Genomic DNA, 24,501 nt, shown 5'->3' with positions numbered 1-24,501 from the left:
GCCAGGGAAACTCGGTGTAAAGGTGGAGCAAGCTTTGATCACTGTCCCATAATGTAAAACAACAGCTCCTAGGAGATGTATTACTGTTTTACATTATGAGAGAAGGTCACTACCCAGACCGGTTTCGACCTTTTTTGAGGTCTCATAAGCTTGCTCCATCTTTACACCAAGTTGCCCTGACATTGTACTACCAGGTGTTGGCTTACGCTTGGACTTGCTGAACTTTATAGTTTTCTGTATTCGGCATGAAACTCTTAGATTAGATTTCCTATATTTCAGTTTCTTATTCGGTTAAGAAGTAATGTGGTAATCAATATCCACTTAATTTTGAATATTTTACTTTGCCGAAGTGAAGCCTGTTGGCTCTATTTTCAGTATTTGTGAATGATTTATAGTGATATTTGCCATGGTGAGGATTTGCTGTATACATCGATTAAGAGCCTGGTATGGTTTATCCACCTCTGTGGCAACAGGAAGATTGATATAGATAAAAGTAGGTTTCAAATTTATCAATTTTTTCAATTACTGGTATTTCATTAAAATATAAATAGTGATTTACTATTATTTTTCTTACATTTTCAAAAAAAAAAAAAAAACACTGGAAAAGTTGTTATATATTAATAAACAAATATTTTATTGAAATATCAACATGACAAAAGTATTCAAAATCCTTATTCTAAAGAAAAATATATCAATATTATTAATATTAGAATATAAATAAACATAAATTGCAAACATTATATATAATGTTTGCAATTATATATATATATATGTATATCATTAGCTCCACAGATGAGAGATCCCAAGACCTATGACACTGCAGTGCTGTGTATGAGCAAAAAAATTTAAAGATCAGGAGCATGCAAGTGGGAGGTCACTACTTCCAAGTCCAAGCATGGTGTTGGACAGTGTCCTTTCCTTCAAGCAGTTATATGTGACCTTCCTCCATACGAAACCTGGCAGAGTAAGTAGCAGTAGGATTATTCAGATTGTTGGAAGTTCATTTTGCACTTGGTTAGATTATAATAAATTTAGTTTAATCCTTTATCCAAGTGTAAGCAAACAAAGTTTGCGCCTGAAAATATCTTCAGGACTGAGGACTTCGGGACCTTAATGCATAACAGTATACATGTCTGCAAGGAGATGTGCCTTGCATTATGGGAGATACTGAGACAAGGAGTGATGAGAGCTTGGTCCACCTTTGCTCGGAGTTGCCTGGTGTTGCACCACCTTACCTCATTCCTGAAGATATTTTCAGGTGCAAACTTTGTTTGCTTACACTTGGATAAAAGATTAAACTAAATTTATTATAGTCTAACCAAGTGCAAAATAAACTTCCAACATCTTTCTCTAAATCCAGAGTAATTCAGTAATAAGGTGGTACACCTGTTGGCAACTCGTATAGGTAAATATGACCTCTCCTATTGCGTCTGCCTTAGTATCTCCACGTTTGGGTCTGCCTCTCACTTGACGAAACCTCAATAAAGGTCGAAACTAGTCTGGGTAGTGGCCCTTCCCTTAATGCATAGCAGTACATGTCCGCAAGGAGATGTGCCTTGCATTATGGGAGATACTGAGACAGGGAGTGATGAGAGCTTGGTCCACCTTTGCTCGGAGTTGCCTGGTGTTGCACCACCTTACCTCAGTCCTGAAGATATTTTTAGGCGCAAACTTTGTTTGCTTACATTTGGATAAAGATTAAACTAAATTTATTATATTCAGATTGATTGGGAACCCTCCCACAGAGTTATCAATGGATTTGTTTCCGTGTACTATCTGGCAGTATGGAGGGCGGTATTGCTCCCTAGTTAAATAATTATGGTGTGGGGCATGGATAAGGAAGCCTTCATGTAGTGGGAGGGATTCGTACTCTACAGAGGAGATACTTGGCAAGGACCACTTATGCCTCCAATAAGCAAGACAGCGGTATTTTCAGAAGATGAAAGACATCTACTGCCTAGAATGCTGGCTGGTCTTTCTTCCAAAGATAAGGTAGCTTTTAATTGCAGTTGCAAAAGCTTTTTTCAGATTTGACACTCTTGGTCAACTGGTCATTAAAAATGACTTTTGATTTCCTAAATAGTTTTCTCTTATTTTTTTTTTTCTTCTTGAAAATTTATCAGTTCCTTTCTAACAGTGTATGTTAGGTCTTTAGCACTTTTTTTTTTTGTTTTTGAGTTATATCTTCGTAGGATACTTCTGCATTTTTATTTTATTTTTATTTTAATTATTGCCAATTGAAGTTTTTTCTCTTCATTGATAATGCTGCTGTTGTCAGCAGAACCAAGTCTTGAATTTTTCTGTAACTTTTTAATTATGATTACATTCAGTTAACACCACAATTATCTTTGTTATTGTATGTTTGCTGGTTTTTATTAAAAATTCCATAATCTTCATCCAATTTTTTGGGGAGATCATAAATATATTACAGAACATCTGAATAAGATGTTTGTTGTTCTTAGGCAATCTCAATACATCTTTAAGTTCATTGCTTAAAAATGTGTTTTGGTTAGTTCATCATAAATTTGAATGTTATATCAAGTAGATGAATTCACATTTTTACAGTATAATGGTTCTTCAGCAAAATTTTATTGGTTTAAATGCTAATATCATATGAGAGAGCAATTAAAGTTCATTATCTGTGAAGATAATATCTCATTTCAAATCTATGACACTTTCTGACACAATCTGTAAGCATTTAGAAGAACTCCAGCATAGTTGGCAAACTAGTCCAGTAAGTTTTGGAATCCAGTATTAATGAAAACTTGTTATGAAATTCCACCTTTAAATGTTTTTGCAACATATCATTTTTTTTTAATAAACTGTGGAATATTTTGATCATAAAATTTTGAAAAAGATATGAATGCCATTCATATCTTTGCTAACACAGAACTTCGTTGTACATCATATATAGAATTTGAGAATCACCAGATCTGTCATGTTATGCAATACCTCTGATTTAAAAATGTCTTTATATCACTTTGCAGTTAATAATTTCATAAATCTTCAGATGTACAAAATTTACTTGGGGAGGGGGGGCGTCCATCCTTCGCTGTTGTGCTTGCTGCTACAGCAGAAAAAGATTCATCAATTGTTTTTTAAAATATCATGTAATTTTTTTATTTGGAATCCAAATCAGTCTTAACATTGGCAATTTCAGTTGAATAAGCTGTATCATCAGTTTTTCTTGTTCCTCTTTTTAAGTTTGTGTTAGCTTTTAAGATGTTACTTAAAAGTTTTATGAAAAATTTTATGATCTTACTTTTAGGTGTGCTGGTTTAAACTCCTTATTAAGTTAAGTGGAATGAATACAGCACAGAGAAAATAAAATACAAGTTTATTGGATTTTATCTTTCATCTCTATCACAGACAGTGTCAATGGATACAATATTAAAATTGTAAAATCACACACAAAACCAATTAAAATGTAAGTGGAAAAAAACTAAAAGCCTAAAGTTCTATGAGTGGCACCCTCTATGGATGCTGTTGGATAAGGAGGCCTAAGAATTCAAGTTTCCCATTGAGAAGTTTAACATAACCATATTCATTAAGATTAGATTGGTTTAACAAATCTGCTGCTGATTCTAAGAAAAGTGTTTCAAGTTTATATTTGGTGCAGTGAAACATAGATTTTTTTTCCATTTGATTCTGTGCAAAGTATCCAAAACATGGTCAGCTAGACTCTGACCATAGTTATGGCAGCAGATGTATTTCTTCTAGGTGGATGTTAGCAGATCCTCCAGTTTGACAATAATAAGATAATTTGCAAGAACATGGAATGTAAACACCTGAAACAGAGGGGAGAAATGGATCCTTAGACGAATGGATAAGGGAAGATATCCTCAGATACAATATGAAAGCAGTACTGAGATCATATTTTTCTGAGATGCCTCAAATATAGGGAATATTAATAGCATTACTGTAGTCTGTTTGTTGAGAAGGATGTAAGGAGGAGAGAGAATCATTTTGGTATTCTTTTTAGCATTGTAACCATTGGAGAGGAAGGAAATGTCTGTCGATTAAAAGGAGAGTTTGGCTGAAAGAGAAGACTTGGTTGAATAGATGTTGGAAGCTCTATTGACAAAGGTTTTGATAACACCATACTGTTGAGGGGGGGGGAGAGAGATAACGGGAAAGTTTATGCATGTCTGCCTGTGTGTGTGTGTGTGTGTGTGTGTGTGTGTGTGTGTGTGTGTGTGTGTGTGTGGGTTTTCTGTAAACTGAGAAAGGAATGTTCCCATTTTGAAAGATGCCTGAATAAAGTATATATAAATGGAAGATTATTATTATTTTCTTTATCTGTGGTGAACTGGATTCTGGAGTGATTGTTGAGGTAGAGCAGGAAGAAATCTAATGTGTTTGATCCAGTGTGGCCAAATAGAGAACACATCATCAATATGCACTGCTTGGAACAAAGTTGCTTCTCATGGGCAAAGGTGTATTGTGCCATGTAACAAGACATGTTTGTAGTCAGTATAAATTGGAGGAATGTGATGCTCCCAAGTCAGTGTAACTGTGTCCGGATGAATTGGCTACGAGAAGGGAACTGATCGAGTTTGAAACAGGTGTTGTGATAGATGCCATGTTGAAAACCTATCTGTTTGGCAAATTGTTGATAAATTGGGCCATCCCAGATCAACAGTCACTGATATCATACTGAGATGGAAGCACAAGGAGTCAACTGCAAGTGCTACACTGCAGTGGATGACTCACCACACTAACCAAACATGACTGTAGGGTGCTGTGAAGGATTATATGTAAAACCACCATTTGTCAGCCAACACACTGAATGTGGAATTCAGGCATCAACTGGCACATGAATCTACACAAAAACATTCAGAACCATGGCTTACAACATGGGTTTCCACGGTAGGATTGCAATATGCAAGCCTGCATTACCCTAACCAACATGCAGTATTGTCTTCAACGATGGAAAGAGCATGTATGATGGGACATAGAAGCTTGGAAAGAAACTTTACACCCTCTATTGAGCAGATGGATGGTGTGAGTGTGGCGGATGGTCCTGTTTTTTTGGTTTGGCTTCAGATGTGGTGCCATGAACATTGAACTCTAATAAATTTAGTTTAATCCTTTTTCCAAGTGTGAGCAAACAAAGTTTGCACCTGAAAATATCTTCAGGATTTGGGTAAGGTAGTACAACACCAGGTAACTCGTAGCAAAGGTGGACCAAGCTAACATCGCTCCTATCTCAGTATCTTCCATAATGCAAAACACATCACACATCTCCTTGCGGATATGTATACTGTTATGTATTAAGGGAAGGGCCACTACCCAGACTAGTTTCAACCTTTATTGAGGTCTCTTCAGTGGGAGCCAGGCCCAGAAGTGGAGATACCAGGCAGAAGAAATGGCGAGGTCATCTTTACCTATAGGAGTTGCCAAAAAGGTGTGCCACCTTTGTATTAAATTACTCTGGATTTAGAGAAAGATGTTGAAAGTTTATTTTTCACTTGGTTAGACTATAATAAGTTTAGTTTAATCCTTTTCCTAAATTGCTCTCACTTGAAAAAGGATTAAACTAAATTTACTATAGTCTAACCAAGTGAAAAATAAACTTTCAAGAACATTGAACTCTGAGAGATATCTGAATATTGTAGACAATGCAATGCTTCTTACTTTGTGGCATTTCTACTAAAACAATGATCAGAAACTGATCATTGTTTCTTTCTACAAAACAATGCATCATGTCATAAGGCTACTGCTGTAAGTATGTGATTTGTGGACATGAACGTTACCACACTTGACTGGTCTTCACAGATCTCTGATCATAATCCTATTGAACATCTATGGGATGAACTGGAGTGTTGGGTGAGGTCAAGGAATGTCTGCCCCCAACAGTCCAAGACCTCATTACATGCCTGCAGGAAGAATTGTCCAAAATTCCCATTGATTATATCATATGTTTGTGGAAATTATACCCCATAGGATTGCTGTAGTCACCGCTACAAAAGGAGCTCCTACATCTTATTAAGGTGGGTGCCATGGCTGTTTGTTCCTCAAATTATGGTCTCTGTTGACTTCTTTCCAAGCATTCTTCTATCTTAACCATAGAAGAATTCAGCATGGTAGTATCAAGGGCATGTTTTTCAAACCGTTTCAAATGGTTCTTTCCCATTGCTGTCCCCATCATAATATGAAATGAAGTATGAACAGTAAGTGAGAGTTAAAGATATATCTAATTGCTTGGCTAACTTAAAAGTGGAGTGAGTAGCATCTACTATGGGACGGAAAGTGTTATTAGGTTTATGAATTTTAGGCAATCTATATATATCCTGGGGGGGGGGGGGGTTGAGTTTTTTAACTATTTCAAGAGGCCTCTAGACCGAGAATTGGAATTCTCAGTCTTAAACTCTTTTAGTCTAATTTTTTTCTCAATTATTGTTTCGAGTATTTTTGCTTAGGTTTCAAGTATTTTTGCTTGCTGAGGAATTAGATAAGTACCAGATCGACATAATAGGGGTGACTGAAACAAAAAAGACTCACTGGTGAGATCTTTCTGAGCAATAAATACAAAATGTTATATTCAGGCAATGACAATCAAGGAAAAGAAGGAGTAGCCATAGTATTCAACACAAAATACGAGGCTAATCTTCTTGAATGGCAGTCAGTCTCAAGTAGAGTAATGTGGGCAAATATGAGAATGGGGAACTGGACAATGAGACTTATTTGTGCCTATGGTACCACAGAAGGTTCTACTAAGGTAGAAGTGGAGGAATTTTTTGAGGCTTTAGAAAAAGCAACTGACACAATGGAAAAAGGAAAAGTTGGTCCTTGCTGGGGATCTAAACAGCAGAGTAGGAAATGATTGCGAGACATACAAAAATATTTTGGGAAAATTTGGAGAGAAGAGCAAAGCTAATAATAATGGCAAATACCTATTCGATTTCTGCTCCAGACATGGTGTGGGTTTTTACTAACACAATATTAAAACATAAAAATGTGCACAAATTCACATGAAGAAAAGAGGCAAGGAATAAGAAAAGTCATTGACTATGTTATTGTTGATAGTGATGTTTTCTCCCTGGTGCAGGACACCAGAGTGTACAGAGCATTTGAAATTGGAAGTGATCACTATTTAGTCTTGAGCAGGATAAAATTGAATTTCATATTGAAAAGTATAACATGTTAGAAAGTTTTAAAGTGAATAAAAGTTGAGCAGCTCTCAGATGTGAACTGTAGACTAAAATACACAAAGATTATTGAAGAAAAAATGAAAGAGTTTGAGAACAGGAATCAAACCTTGGAGATTCAGTGGCAAACTCTGTAGAAAAGATTGATTGATTCTACCAGAGAGGCATGTGGTGAGTTGTCTGCAAGGTTAAAAAAATCAGAACTCCCTGGTGGACACAGGAAGTTAAAGAGGCAGTGAAGGAAAAGAAGAAAGCATATCAAAAGTTCCTGTCAAATAAATTAGCTTGTGCTCTTAGAGAATACAGAGACAAATGCAAGAATGCTAAACACTGTGTAAAACTAGCTAAACAAAAGTCATAGGAAGACTTTGGCAAGAATATATCAAGAAGGTGGGAAAATATTATGGAGGTTGTTGAAGAAGCTAAGGAATGGAGGAAAGAGTGCTGTAAAAGGAGTTAGAGATGATAAAGGTGACATGAAAACGGGAGAAAAAGATATCCTTGAAGTATGGAGTAATTACTTTGAAAAACTGCGAAATGAAACAAGCAGTGATGATAGCACAGTGGTAATAAACACTGACCAGGCATGTAGTCAGGAATACATATCCATACTTGAAGTAGAAAAAGCCATCAAAGGCTCGAAATGTGGAAAGGCAGCAGGAGTAGATGATATTCGACCAGAAATGCTGAAGTATGGTGGTATAAGAGTCTTACATTGGCTGCACTGCATAGTTCAGAAAGCCTGGACAGAGGGACGAATTCCCGATGATTGGAGTAGAGCTCTCATAGTACCCATATATAAAAAGGGAAATAAAACTGAATGTGAGAATTACAAGGTATTTCCCTACTGAGTGTTCCTGGCAAGATCTATGCAAGTATACTTGAGAAACGGTTGAGAAGAATTGTGGAAGAAAAGCTTGCTGAAGAACAAGCTGGATTCAGGCCAAATAGAGGCTGTCAGGATATCAAGGATGTGTCAAGTATACACATATGTGTATACTTGCACATAAATTGATGTTCAGTTTTGTTTTTAACCGTTGATGGTTTAGATGAGTTTTTTTCTTTGTCGTTTTTTTAAGTTAATATAAATTATCTAAATCATGTTACTTGAGGTAAAATGTTCAGTGACAACTTGCAAAAAATTATTATATATGTTAGTTTTTTTACCATTTAGGATTTCCTTTTTTTCCCTTCATAAATTGAATCTTATCAGTTTTATTCAATTAATTGGTTCCACCATTAGAGAAGAAAAATTGCCATGTAGTATATTTCATTATCTGTAATAATTGGATTGCTTGAATATCTTGCTATTTTATTATTATTATTATTATTAGATGGACACCTTCATGGAGTCTGAAGACTCATCATGGGAGACCCAATTTCACGTGTATCCACACAATCTATCATCCTTTCCTTGAACCCATTACCAGAAAAAGCACTCATAACTGACTCTGGCAGTCCATTCCACTCATTCACTACTCTCCAAGCAAAAAATCTAGTCCCCTACTGACCACACCTTTATTCAACTTCCAAGGATGACCCTCTTGTTCTGTTCCCTCTAGCCAAATGCTGAAGCATTTCCCCTGCATCTATCCTATAAAATCCTTTAAGCAACTTAAATGTTTCTATCATATCCCCCTTTTTCTCCTATTAACCAACTTCTACAATCCACGCACCTTCAATCTATCCTCATAGGAAACATTCCACAGGCTACTCACCATCTTGGTCACTCGCCTCTGAATCCTTTCCACAACTTCCACATTCCCAAGAAACCCAGGGGACCAGACTTGAGCACAGTAATCCAGATGTGGGCATATCAAGGCCTTATAAAGAGAAATTATGACTGAGGAATTATCTCTACTTGTTAATATGTTCTTCACTACCAAGTATTCTACCCCCCCCCCCCCCCCCACCCCAAATCTTCTAGCGTCATCTATTTCCTGGAGTACAGTGCCATCAATGTGATAAACGGCCTGTAATCTATTTATGCCAAAGTGCATAACTTTACATTTCTCGACATTAAACTGACACCCGTTAACTTTTGCCCATACTGACAGCCTATTTAAATCGTCATGCAAGCTCTCCATCACTTTGATTAACTATTACTGTACCTAATTTCGTCATCAGCGAACAACTGAATATTTCCTTTCAGGTTATTTCCTGTATCATTTATGTATAAATTATAAACAGCAATGGTTCCAGCACTGAACCTTGTAGAACACCACTAGTCACCTGCTTTCGCATTGATTCTGCCCCTCCATATACCACTTTTTGATATCTGTCCTGCCGCCACTTTCTTATCTACTTAACCAGTGTCACATCCATCCTCATTTGTTCTAATTTGCATAGCATTGTTTCATGTGGTATTCTGTCAGATGCCTTTGCAAAATCCAGCAAAACCATCGTGTAGCCATTTCCTTTATCCAACTTAGCTGTTACTCTTGGGAACAATTTGTCTAAGATGTTGATGACTTCAACCACTGGAAAGTTAGTAAACAGAGATGTGATGTCCAGGCTTGCTAGTATATCCTCTTCAAAAATAGGGATGTTTTTTATTTTATCTATAAAATGTTTTGAGTTTTTTCCAGTGGTTGAAGTTAGCTGTTACTCTGTTATAAAAAGTTAGTAAATTACTAAGGAATGACCGACCCTTCGCAAAGCCATGTTGACCCTCATACAGTATCATATTTTTATCTACCCATTCTTGAATTCTCTTTTTTTACCAATTTTTCTAACTTTTATCACCATGCCTGAGATACTGATTGGTCTATAATTTGCTACTGTAGTCTTAAAACCTCCCTTATGCAAAGGAATAATTTTGCCCTCTTTCCCTTGGAACTCTACCAGAGCTGAGACTTAAATTAAACAGCTGTCAAAGGCTTTGCCAGTTCTCTTGCACATTCTCACAAAACCCTAGCTGATATCATATCTAATCCACAGCTGTATTTACATTGAGATTCTGCAATATTGTAAGGACCTCCAATCATCCACCTCTGTTCCCATATTAGTTTCTCTCACATAGGTTAAAGCATTAACCTCACTAGGAAGATATATGCTTGCAAAGTGGTCACTCAGTAACTCAACTATTTTTTCCGCTTCCGTCTCCTCATGACCATCATCACTCATTAAGGTTAATCTTCCATAGTCATTCTTCATCTTACTTGCCATATAATGAAAGAACTCTTTGGGATTTTCTTTGGCCTGCTTGGCTAAATTCTTCTCCTAATCTAATTTTGCCTTCCATGTTGGTCATCTTTCTTGCCTGAGCCTTGTACTGTTCATGAGTTTGCAGTCACCTTTCTCTTGATATACCTTCCACAGCATTTTCTTCTTCTGCAGCTCGTGCTTAATGATATTACTCATCCATCTAACTCCTACCCTGTGTATGTGTGCATTGCATACACACCCACATTTGTGTTTTTACCCTTGAAATTTACCTTTAATTGTTGTTACATCCCATTATTATCTGTTAAAAACATGAGATATCTTTGAATATCATTCCTATACATTCATTAGTTGAATTATTTTGAATTTGTGTGTGTGTGTGTGTGCGCGCATGCGCAGTGATATATTTGTTTTTCCTTTGAATGTTTAATTATGGCTTCTGTAGGGTCAAAGCTAGAAAAATGGGATGAGACCTCATATGCTGTGAGGAAGGTACAGAACTTGGGGGTGTTGGATTGTGATAGAGTGGAATTTTATGAACTCCTATCTTATCACAATCTAACATGGGTTTCCAAACAAAAAAGGGAAATAAATACAGTAAATTGCCTCTAAGTATAAAATAAGTATTATGTATGTGTGTGTGTGTGTGTATATATATATATATATATATATATATATATATATATATCAAGCATGTTCTGTTATGAAAGGGTAAATAAGTATGTATTTTGTGCCATTCACGAATGTGGCTAATTTAATATTGAAAGTGTAAAACATTAGCAGAGCATTATAAAATAACATGTATAAAAGAATTATAGAATGTAAGCACAAATTCAACAGTTGGGGGGGAGTCAAGTCCAAAGGTCACGGAGCGGTACGCGAGGGAGCAGCTCGCCCCAAGCAAACAACGTGACGTCAGCATACATGCAATAGCGGGGGAGAGAATGGACGCCATGACGTTAGTAGTACTTGTGAATTGGCTGGACATCGAAGGGTCATGCGACCCTGTAACAAGGCTTTTTGTTCCTGGATCTCCTGGGTGTTCGTCTCTCGTGGTGGTGTAGGGTGCCAGTGCCCCGAACTGGAGGATCCGATTAAGATAGTTGCGGGTCTCGGCGGCCGTAATTCTCCGCGGAAAAAGCAAGTCCGGCAAATCCGATGCCCACGGAAGGCCAGTTTCCTGTGAACCTATGATGCAACAAAGAACCATAAAGGGAAGATAAGTAGACTTTGTTTGTGTTTCACTGAATATGAATGAAAGATTTGTGCCACGTTAATATGTTATAAAAAGGTACATTAATGATATAGGATAAGGTTGTATTGCTATCACTTTAGAAGGATATTGAATTTATTTTTGTCTGTCGATGTGTTAGAGTTGGCTTTTATATTGAATGAGATTAAGGATATGTTTAGAGTGAAGAATTGACAAATCATAAAGAGATTGTGAAAGATATGAATGTTATCTTGAGTAGTCTGACAGAGCTATGGAGTTTTTGGAATAACTGTGATAATAATACATAAATAATGCATTAGAGAGTGTTAATATAAGTTTTACTTTAGATAGCTGCTACATAATATGTTATAAGTATAATAGTAGTGTTTTGAATGTTTTATGCTTTGTATGGATCTCCTTTAAGATGGGATTTGAATTAATGTTATTAAGTGTATCTACTTTTGAGAATTAATAAACCTTGCTTTTGATTCTAACAAAGACTTTCTGTGATTTCTGGAATCCGATGCACCGCTTATAAAATATTAATGCGAACCTATGCGGGATATTAAAAGGGTATATTTTGGCCACGTCTTCAGAGTTGATAGGTATCATTAAGTACTGTCTTGAGATTACCTCTTGGTTGTTAATATTAATAATCTAATAGCGCTAGTGGCGCAGCGAAACAATTAAATTTCTTGGCGTTTTATGAGAGGTAAATCTCAGATACTCTAGTACTGCCTCGTTTTCGCGGAAATTCCATTGTCCCTCAGAGGTACCACGTGCTACCCGATAGAGTGTATTATGGAGATATAGCATAAGAGGTTAAAATAGTTGTGATAAGGAAGAAAGCAACACAACGGGGGGAAAAGGCTTCCTCAGCTATGATTATATTAAAATTAAAAGAAACACACATATTAACTACAGTGAAAATTATTTAATTATAAATATTTCATCCTAAGTATCTTAGAACATCATCAGTACATTATTGCATCAGGTTACTTCACCTGGAAAGGTCAAATTTACAAGCAAGAAGAAGGAACAGCAATGGGATCTCCTTTATCACCAAACCTAACAAACTTGTTTCTAGAACAACTTGAGAAAAAAATATTCACTTTTGAACCCAAACCAAAAATTTGGTTAAAATATGTTGACGATGTATTTGCAGTCTGGGATCATCCCAAACATGAATTACAACTGTTTCTAGATAAAATTAACCTTCTTCATCATCGCATCAACTTTACGTTAGAAAAAGAATCTCCACCAGGTATCTCCTTTTTGGATTTACACATCCAAAGAAAAGAAGACTGTTCCATCGCCACGTCTGTCCTTCCCAAGCCTACATTTTCAGGTCGCTACATTCACAATTCTTCTGCTCATCATCCATCTCAGAAATCTGGCATTATTAAATTACTAGTTTCCAGAGCACACAAATTCTGCTCCTCTGAAGAATCTTTATACCAGGAATTAGAAGTAATCAAAAATACAGCCATCCTAAATGGATATAATCCTAAAACAACTCAAAAAATCATCAGTAGTCACTTCTCAACACATCAAACCAGACAGGAAGAAGTCCATAGGATTCCCATACCTTACATTAAAAGCATCTCAGAACGTCTTTCTAAAATTATGAAGAAATACAATTTTGCCACTACTTACAAACCTATCAACCAAATTTACAACTTGTTACCTTCTCCTAAGGACAAACTCTCACCTTTGATATTGCCTTGCGTTTATGAGATTTCATGCTCCTGCAAATTATCTTACTTTGGACAGACAGGTAGGTCTATTCAGAAACGCATCTCGGAACATCAAGACCACATTCGTCTTTTTAAACCGCAAAAATCTGGCCTCTCTCAACACAGAATTGAAAATCCAAACCATAGGATCCATTGGGAAAAGTCTAAACTTTTACATAGATCTTTATATAAACATGAACATTTATACAAAGAAAGTTCTGAAGCCCTACTACACAGACCAAACTTAAACCACAACGACGTTCTTACTATTCCTAAAGTATGGGAAATTGTCATACAAAATTGTGTTAAATAATTTTTTGTTTGTTTGTTTGTTTGTACTACTGTAGCACATTATGCACGTTTAATGAGATTCTACTGTAATCATGCGCCCTAACTGTATGTTATTCCTATTATTGTTCAAAACTACTATACTGATGATGTCCTAAGATACTTAGGATGAAATATTTACAATTAAATAATTTTCACTGTGGTTAATATGTGTGTTTCTTTTAATTATGATCGCACCACAGGTTTCGTTATTTAAAAAAAAATATTATATTATATTATTATTATTATATACCATGTAGTTGTATAATTAATATTGTATATACAAAGAAATTTTGCAATAAGCATAATCATTTATGATTGAAAACCAGTAAAATGATAACATTATGTTGAAAAGGGAAGAAAATAATACATGCCAGGTATGTTTGTGTGCCATGCTTGCGCAAAGATGAAATGTTTTCTCAATGACCAAAATATGACTAAAGAACATATGATGAGAGATGAGCATATTAGTTCTTTCACTGTAGTTCAGGCAACGGGGGAACGTTTCTTATTCTGTTTGCCTAAACAATTTTACCAGGGAACATTACTATGCAATGAAAATATAACATCAGAAAGACAGCACATACAGTGTAACATCTCTGTAATGATTGTTTTTCTTGAAATCCCTTTCTTTGGTGATTTGGAGAAAATAACTGTATGCTGTACACAAAAGGAAACTTTATTTTTTATAAATTGAAGATACCAAAAAATATTCTTGGTTTAATCCTTTATTCAAGTGTAAGCAAACAAAGTTTGCACGTGAAGCAATTTTATGACTGGGCTACGTATATATATAGGTAATAACTTCACATCACTTGCCTTAGTATTCCATAATGCAAAGCACATATCCTTATGAACATGTATAATGTTTTTTGAAACATTTTTGCCGATAACCACATATTATATTTGTTCTAAGGAAAATCTAAAATTTCTCCTTATTTAAAAAAAAAAACTCAAACTCCATAGTCATTCTGCCACTTAGCTGTTTTGCAGTGAAGTTAATTTATATTCGTATACAGTTTAATTCTTGATATTCTCCAGAGGACAGGAGTTTTATAAAGTTTCTTGCTTTCTTTAGTAAAAATTGGAGAGCGTCATCCTGATCCTGTGGTCGAAACTAGTTCCCTTTCTAGTATACAACCACCAAATGTTGAGTATCATCTTTCTATTTCTGAAGAAGTTGTAGATCGAAAGCTTTTATCAGCTCTCCAGTTAGAAGCCATTGTTTATGCTTGTCAAAAACATGAGAATATATTGCCTGATGGCTCCCGATCAGGATTTCTAATTGGTAAGTAAGTAATATCTTAATAATTGATTTAAGATACTGAAAATTCCACTAAAATTTTCTTATAAATGAACTAAAGTTTTTAAAAAGCAAAGATTTTATTAATTTTTTAATTATCAGTTTTTTTTATTATTTCTTATCGTAGCTGTTTTATGATGTTTTTCATTTAAATGTTTTAAATCTTTTATACAAATTCTGTTCAATTTAAATATTTAATCTCTAACAAACTTAGCAGGTCTACTTTTCTTACGTGTTCATTCCCCATTTTGGTCTTGAATAACCTTAATCAGTTTCCAAAAAATGAATTTTCTACTGTCAGACTTTGTAAAACAAAGAATATCTGTTGCCTCCTTTTCATTTCACATATCTGAAAAGGGGGAAAACAGATATCTTCTTTAGTACATATTCTTTTTGAGATAGACAAGAAATAATGAACAGTTCGTTATACAAGTGGATTACACTTCAGATGTCCAAAATGCTAGAGGTGATGATTACACCACTTAAAGCTGACCCCCCCCCCCTCCAAACTTGGAGGAGTTCAGTTAGTGCACAGCAATTAGATATCCTTTGCTTATATCTTTAAAGTGGCTAAGAAGCATGAAAATATTATTCTGGTAGAAACTATCTAGCTATGAACTCATATTTTTGAAGAAGGGATCAATGCATAATTCCTGTTGCTCCTCAAAGGAAAGGCCAAGCTTCTGCAGCAACTAGAGAATAGTTGTTAATGTATGTCTGCTAGTTCGGTTGAACAAAGGCGGCAAAAACTAGTGTGTTTAACTGTTGACCTATCAGTATCTCTGGACTGGTGTTGAAGATTTTAAAGCAGTTGGTAAGAACTAGCATACAGAAATTGGTTGACAAACATGCTGTATTTTACAAAGAACAGCATGGGTTTACTTAAAGGAAGATCATGTTTTAACGATTTGCTTATATTTTATAATAATGTCACAGCTGAATTGGATAAAGGAAATGGATTTCTATGATACTGTTTGAATTTGCTAAAGTGTGTGATAGTATACCACGTGAAAGACTGTTGCATAAACTGGAAAATGAGATTAGGATATAAACTATTGACTTCTTTCAATGAGTGGCTGAGGAGAGGTTCAAAATATGCTATTAATATGCAGCATTTGCAAAATGCTGCATATTAATAGCATATTTTGAACAGGCTAGAACTGTGGGTAACTAATAATGGCTGTCAGTTCAGTGTTAATAAGGATAAACTTACGCACTTTGTCATGGTGAGATTTACAATGGTCATGTAAATCTCACATAATATATAGGTGAAGATTATGCTACAAGGAACTGATGAAGCCAGGGATTTTGAAGTTATGGTGGATAGGAATTTGAAGTCCAAAGGTTACATTGCGAAATCCACTTTGACATGTGGATTTTGTAATGCGAAATATCCTTACATGTCAATAAACATTGACATGTAAGGATAAGGAACTCATTTTGCTTCTTTACAAGGCCTTGATACGATTGCACTTGGGCTGGCGTGTAGATTTGGTCTGATATGTTCCACTGGGATAAAAAGCTGTGGAAAGGATGCAAAGAAGAGTTACTGAGATATTGGAATTAGGGAATGTAGATTTTGAGAACAGATTGAGAGTATGTGGTCTGCAGACTGTTAAACAGGAGAAAGAGGTGATGTGATAAATACCTATAAACTTCTAAGAGTTATAGGATATCGTTTGATGAAATTTCTCATTATATGGGGAGGACAAGGCGCATCAATAGAAGTTGTTTATGTGCAGTCTAAGAAAGGGATAAGAACTAGATTTTTCTTCCACAGAGCAGTGAATGAGTTGAACAGTTTGCCTGTTGAAGTAGTGAGTGCATGAGTTTGAGGAGGTATCACAGCTGGAATGGGAGATGTTTGGCCTTCTCCAGTGAGGTCTTTGACTTCCTGCAGGTCTCAGATAATAATAATATAATCTGGTGTCCTTAACCCAACCGGTACTAATGTGCTATAGTTACCGACATTTCAGTGAGAATGCCATTAAAAAAAAAAGTTTCTTTCCTTAAGGCTGCTTTCAAATAGACATGATTAAGCCATAAGTTATAACTGAATATTATGAAGAAAGGACTCTTCAGAGATTATAATTAGTATGTTCATTGTCATTATGTTCTTTGTATAAAGTTGAATTATAATAGACAATAAAGAGCATAAAAACTATAGTTATTATTGTTGTTATTATACAGTACAGATATCTCCATGGAGTCAGAAGACTTAGGGGAGACTTATTATTCATACAATACCTATCGTACCTCTCCTTATATTCATTCATTGATGAAGCACAACCACTGCTGGTAACTCATTCACCACCTTCCAAGTAAAACATCTACTGTTAACACAATTTCCACTGGTGACCCCTTGTTCTATTTTTTCCTGCCACGTACTGAAAAAAAGTATTCAGTGTCAATCCTGTAAAACCTCTTCAATAACTTGTATGTTTTTATCATATCTTCTCTCTCATGCCTGTCAGCTAGTTTTTGAAGTCTACAGACCATCAATCTATTCTCATAGGGAGCATTCCATAGTCCTACCACAATCCTTGTCATCTGCTTCTGGATTCTCTCAACAACTTCTTCATCCCCACAGAATCTGGGTGGCCAATTCTGTGCACAGTAGTCCAGATGTGGCCTTATTAAAGCCTTATATACAACAACCTCTCTATCACTGCTTGTTGGTGTGTTCTTCAACAACCACATAATCTGATAATCTGAAGTGCTGTTATGGTTACCTTCATAATGTGCCTTCTAAACTTCAACACCCTGTTCTATAACCATTTCCAAGTCTTTGGCCTAATCAGTATTTTACAGTCCAGTTCTATCAGTATAGTACACAACTTGTAATTTCTTCCCAAAGCGCATCACCTTACACTTAACCACATTAAACTGGCAGCCATTTACCTTTGCCCATATTGCTAGTCTATTTAACTCATCCTGCTGGATTTCTATGTCACCTTCATTTACTATTGCTCTTCCAAGTTTAGCATCATCAGCAAACAAATGAATAGTTCTTGTCAAATCATTTCCTCTATCATTAATGTACCACTTAGTGATGATATGAGGACCAAGTACTGAGTCCTGTGGTACACCACTGGTCACTTGATATCTGTCCATCAGCCACCCTCTAATCCAAATCACTAGATTAATATCCATCCCCATTTGCTCCATTTTATGCAATAGAGTTCTATGCGGAATCTTATCGAATACCTTTGCAAAGTCTAGCAATATTACTGAGTAGCCATTTCCCTTATCAACTCCATTGTCACCTTATAAAAAGTAAGCAGCAAATTACCAACCTTCACAATTAGCCTCACACTTCACAAATCATGTTGTTGTAAAATTCGATGTAGCTTAGAATTTTACAAGGGCTTTACATCAACTTTTACAGAGGTCACATCTCAAAAGATTGTGTTATAAAAATAATCTTGTATGTCTCTGTACAAAGAATGCTAAAAGCTTATATAAATAATCCGTTGGGAATTAACTTGCTCAAACTTTCTAAACAAGGAATGTCCAAAAATGGTAAAAACAAGGGTAATGTTTTGCCACCGGAAACTTTATATTGTTGCTTTGACTAAGTGAATAAGAAACTTTTGTTTACGAGCTCTGTATGTGACCACTTTCAAGGTCAAAGTTAAAAGGGTTGGCACTGATCAGACAAGGTTCTGCCATCGGACAAAACGGATTTTTTGGGAACACTTAGGAGAAGAAAGAAATAGTCAGCGTTAGTAATAGATCAAGGAGGCGCGTCGAATTCTTTGGGGTCTCAACCCTTCATGCAAGGTTCCGAAGGAGGGAGGGATAAAAGGTGTCGGCTATCAAGGACATGATTGTTCGGCTAGGTCACGCCAGAGGTCAGAAGGAAGAGAAGGAAGCCAGTCCACCAGAAGACAGGAAGTGCGGAAGGTAGATTAAACTTTGCACGAGTGAGTGAACTAGCAAAAAATAGAGAAACTAGTAGTAAGAATAGAGAACAAACCAGATATTGCAAAGGCGCAGCCGACAACATAAATAATATAATAGGCCAGAATATAGACTAAATTTTACAAGTCGATAGGATAAATCCAAAATAAATATAAGTATTTTGGATTGAAACAGTTTTGTAAAAGATCAGGCAACTAAGTATAATCAGAAAGTGTGTGTGTGTGTGTGTGTGTGTGTGTGTGTGTGTGTGTGTGTGTGTGTGTATATATATATATATATATATATTGTAAGAAAAGTTTTAAATCATGAATGTGAACAGCGTTAATTCAGAAGCCACCAGCAGTAACACGATGAGGAATAGAGAATTTTTCAGAACAGTTAATCTTCACCTCATCATCCCACAATTCTCTGGAGAGGACCACGATGATGTGTTGTTCTTCTTCAAGTTTGTAGAGGAGTTAAGGAACGTCTGCAACTGGTTGAACTTCCAACTTCTAATCATATTACAGAATAAATTGATTGTTAGGGCCAAGAATTTTTTGTATGCCTCTCCTATACTGAGAGACACTTTGGAATACAATAAATTTAAGGATACCCTGATATCCCAATTTTCCAAGGTTAGAAGTGTAGGTCTGAACCTGTGGAAGCTACAAAAGTGCAAACAGGAGAGAAAGGAACCTATCACAGAATACTATAATATTCTGTGATATTTTATTTTAGTTATTACTTTAGCAAATAGCTTGAGCGTTTCGAGTGAGGAAAGGAGCCATCTTGATTGGGCAGTATTTAACCAATTCAGGTTAGGAGTGAAAGAGGAATTCAGAGAAACAGCATACAAAAAAAGAAAATAAATAGTTTGGAAGAATGCTACCTGGCATTGAAAGAAAAAGAGGAAAGGCCAGGTGACCTTCATTCCACATCTAGTGCCAACCAGATACACACCATGACATAAGTATCAGATTCAAAGAAAGATACAAAGCGAGAAAAAAATCCAGGGAATTCAAAGGGCAGGGCAAAAGAGAAAGAGAGAGAAATGAAGCCAATAGTAAAGCAATCACAGTAAACAAGGTTGAAAGTGACAGAGTGACCACCTCAAGTGTTGCAGACTCTTTCGACATGGAAGAGATATGCTCTGAAATCAGACGAGAGGTTACACCAACCCCTGATGGATAAACTTGACTCTGTTTTCAACCAACTGAAGGAAATCAGAGCAAAACCATACATGGAGACCTCGAGTCATGAACGATAGGCAACAAGGGGGAAAGCAGAAAGGAAACACTCCCCAATGTTATAACTGCAACAAGTTTGGGCACATAGCCAGATACTGTTTTGGAATAAGAGGAACTTTAATAGAAACATGCACTTTAAATCAAATATGCTGTTTACTCGCCACCATCCCACAAGCAGATCAAGGAAATTAAGAAGAGAATTTAAGGAACAACACACTAAACCCATGACTGTCATTCAAGGTAGAATAAAGGAAATACAGTGTGATGTCTTGTTAGATACTGGATCATTGTTCAAAAGATTGAGATCCAGAGTATCTAACTGTGTTAGCTGAAGAAACCTATTAAGCTAAGTGGAATTGCAAATCCCACTATTTATGTGCCAAGGAAATTAAAAGTAAACATGCGATTGCTGGGTTTCAGTTTGAATGTCTTACCTGAGCTACTCATTCTCTCAGAGACCTCTCGACTTAGGGCTCAACTAATACTGGGAACTGACTTTTTAAAGAGTCATAGTTTCTCATGTAATTTCAGCACCCAGGAAATTTCCCTGATGGGAGTAAAGCAGGCTACTCGTAAGGTAGATGCTAGAATATTTTGAACACACAGTCAGTGAGATTAACAGGAAGAACAACTACAACGATAGAGATAATAAACAAGCTGAGGTGAGTGGGAAGGTTAGCGAGGGGAAGAAAGTGATCCCTCAGTGATTAGAAACATCCAACAAGATAACGTGGAAAAAACCTTTCACATCTCAAGTGTGAAGGTGGCAGTAAGTCGAGAGGAAGATATAGAGCTCACAGGAAGTAATGATAAAGGCATAGTGGCAATCATCCTTATAGAGAAAGGAGAAGGGAGCAACAACAGACCTCCTACCCGTCCAGGCTATAGGCAATTACATACCCTAGCTAAACTACGGAGAATTCAAGAGGTGAAAGGAATTAATACAAATGGCCGCCCTAATTTTGGAAGAAACAGAAGGAGGGCAAGGTATCGAAAAGGGAATAAACGCTCAAGGAATAATGACCATCATGAGTCACAACATCCATCGCACCAGAGAGAGCCCACGGATCAAACTGACTGCGTTCACAGCTCAAAAATGGATGATAACCATGAGTACTGTCTGACCCAGAGAATGCACGAAACATGACAGAGAAACAGCATAAAGAAAAAATTTTCATCCACGTTCGTGGCTTAAAATTTTTTCATGAAGTGGTGGGCCTTTGTAAAATTCGATGTAGCTTAGAATTTTACAAGGGCTTTACATCCAATTTTACAGAGGTCACATCTCAAAAGATTGTGTTATAAAAATAACCTTGTATGTCTCTGTACAAAGAATGCTAAAAGCCTATATAAATAATCCATTGGGAATTAACTTGTAAACTTTGTAAACGAGGAATGTCCAAAAATGGTAAAAACAAGGGTAATGCTTTGCCACCGGAAACTTTATATTGTTGCTCGAAGTGAATAAGAAACTTTTGTTTACGAGATCTGTATGTGACCACTTTCAAGATCAATGTTAAAAGGATCGGCACTGATCAGACAAGGTTCTGCTATTGGACAAAACGGATTTTTGGGGAGCACTTAAGATAAAAAAGAAATAGTCAGCTTTAGTAATAGATCAAGGAGTCACACCGAATTCTTTGGGGAATCTCAACCCTTCATGCAGGGTTGCGAAGAAGGAGGGATAAAAGGTGTCGACAAGAAAACATCGAATATTGGCAGTCGACTATTGAGGATATGACTATTCGGCTAGGTCATGCCAGAGTTTGGAAGGAAGTGTGGAAGGTAGATTAAACTTTGTACGAGTGAGTGAACTAGCAAAAAATAAAGAAACTAGTAGTAAGAATAGAGAACAAACAAGATATTGCAAAGGTGCAGCCGACAACATAAATAATATAATAGGCCGGAATATAGACTAAATTTTACATGTCCCTCATAGAGTATCATATCAGATTATGAATGGTTGGTGTAATTTAGCAATCTTGTAAAATTGGTGTTTTTTTTTTTTTTTTTTTTTTTTTTCAAATAGAAAATTAGAGTTTTACAGTACAGTCATACCCCCGACTTATGCGAATCCAGAGTTACGTGGTTTCTTATATGTATGTATTCCCGTCCCGCTTCACGCCTCACCACTTCTTTCCGGTGCCATCCACATTCACCAGTGTCGCACATGCTGTGAACAAGCACTGATGTGTTTTGCGTGGTCTCCATTCATACACTATTTTTATAGTCTACAAACCTTGTGATTGTTTAATGTTATGTTCTTGATAAAAATTTTATCACATAAAAAATAATAATGTCGTCCAAAAGAAGCAAGTCTGATTCTTCTACAGCTAGGAAGAAAAGAAAAACATCTACTTTGGAAGCAAAACTAAACATTTTGAAGACGGAATGAAAATTTTTGAGCTAGCAAAGAAGTTCTACATGTTCTACAGGAATCCACAGTAAGCACAATTGTAAAAGAAAGATTTACAGATTTTGGAGGACATAGATTCTAACGAGGAACAAATTATAGTGACAAGGCAAAGAATAAAAAAAATCATTAGCTTGCTATGAAGAAATTTTGTGTGACATGAAAAACACATAATGCCGTAAGACGAATCTATTAGATTTTATGAAACCATCGACATCGAAATAACTTTCTTTTTTTTTATGTACGAAAAACTACAATTATGATTATATTTCTTAAAAAATATAGGTGTTTTTGTAAACCTTTGGTCCCAATTAACTAATATTTTGTATGTTTGTATATATAAATTACATGCAAAATTATACCCCAAGTTACGCGAATTTGACTTACGTGCTTTTTGTTGGTCCCGCCTACCACATAATTTTGGGGTATGACTGTATATTAGAGTAGATTTCCCTGTTTTTAGAGTATTTAGTGTTTTTACAACATTTTTATTGTAATATTTTAATATTAATTACAGGTGTAAAATGGCACCAAAAATGCGGAAGAAATGAAATGCTAACAAGAATAGCGAAGTAATGAACAAGAGGCTATTCTCCACTAAAGAGGATATTGAAAATAATTTAGCCTCCGAGATTACTAGGCTAAAGCAGATTATTAGATAGACGACAAGAGAACTACAGAAAGTTGAGCAGCATTTAGAGGAACATGGGGAAAATAAAAAAAAAAGTTCAGCAACAAAATGGAAAACAAAGCATGGAATCAGGTAAGTTACGGTGTAATAACAAAAATCTGGTAAGTAAAGTTGATTATAAAAAGAAGGATATTATTTGGTATGGTGACTCTTTCATAAAACATGCCATTGATGAGTGGGTTATAGCATCAAATTTTCCTATCATCAATGGGGTTATAACAAGAAGGCTTCTTCCCTGAGCTGTGTTCAGTATCACAGCTATCCATGATGTTTTGAGTCACCACTTGAGTAAATAACTAGCTTACCATCCTATCTTTTCCATGTGCCAATGTAAAATTGCCTTCTAAGATTAATCTTATATCTCCTGTGTTGCTCATTCACAATATCACTGATTTTTGATGGAGACTGTAATATACTTCTCGATATCAGCACGGATGCTAAAAGAGTGTTCAGCTGAACTGGCTATTCCCTTGACCAGGCTATATAATTCGATTCTCAGAACAGGGAAGATTTCACAGGAGTGGAAAGAATGTATGGTAATTTCATTGCACAAGAGTGGTGCAAAGACTGGTGTATCCATCTATTGACCAATCAGTATCTCAGGAGTGGTGGTGTAAAGATTTTGGAAAGGTTGGTCAGGTCTCTCATTCAGAAATGGGTTATAGAAAATCTCTGCTTTGCAATGAACAGCATGCATTTACTAAGGGAAGGTCATGTTTTAGCAACTTGCTCATATTCTATAGTAATGTTACCACTGAGTTAGACAAGGGGATTGGATATACCATGATACTTTTGGATTTTGCTAAGACTTAACAGAATACAGCATGGAATACTTTTGCATAAATTGGAGAATTTGGGATTGAATTATAAACTATTGGCATGGATAAGAGATATGGCTGACTGATATATCAAAATGTTGTGTATAAGTGGTGTGAATCTGCAAGATTCAAGGTAACCAGTGATGTGCCTCAAAGATCAGTCCTTGGTTCATTGTTATTCAATCTGTACAATAATGATATGTGGATTTGACATGTGGCATACAGCAGAATAAATGGTTAAATAAAATTGTAGAATGGTCTCTAATAAGTGATTGAAATTTCATATGGAATGAGTAATATTTTCAGAGCAGATAATGAAACTTCCAAGAAGTTTCAAAAATCAGTCTAGCATGGTGAGTAAGAGTATATTTTTGTGTTTTGACCATTTCGAGCAGGCATTCCTCCTTTAGAAAAAGAAATTATGAAGAGTGAGTGAATAAGATAGATGTGTTCCGTAATAGGTGGTACTGAAGATTGCGTTTATTTTGATTGGTATAAATTTAGGGCCATATTTTATTTGTTTTAATTGCT

General features: G+C 35.9%; 1 protein-coding gene across 1 annotated transcript in view; it reads left to right on the top strand.

Annotated features, from left to right (window-relative positions):
* The window catches only part of LOC150095842 (protein strawberry notch homolog 1-like), a 447,536-nt gene that overhangs the window by 65,137 nt on the left and 357,898 nt on the right, over positions 1-24,501 (top strand). Inside the window, exon 4 of the mRNA XM_090408811.1 lies at positions 14,671-14,880. Within this exon, the coding sequence (XP_090264937.1) occupies positions 14,671-14,880 (210 nt within the window). The remainder of the gene's footprint in view (positions 1-14,670; positions 14,881-24,501) is intronic.

The sequence above is a fragment of the Typopeltis vanoorti genome, chromosome 19 (genome assembly GCF_054136105.1).
Source record: "Typopeltis vanoorti isolate ZY-2024b chromosome 19, IOZ_Tvanoo_1.0, whole genome shotgun sequence".
Classification (NCBI taxonomy): domain Eukaryota; kingdom Metazoa; phylum Arthropoda; class Arachnida; order Uropygi; family Thelyphonidae; genus Typopeltis; species Typopeltis vanoorti.
Note: the sequence above shows the minus strand (reverse complement) of the source record. Positions and strands in the feature narration are given on the sequence as shown.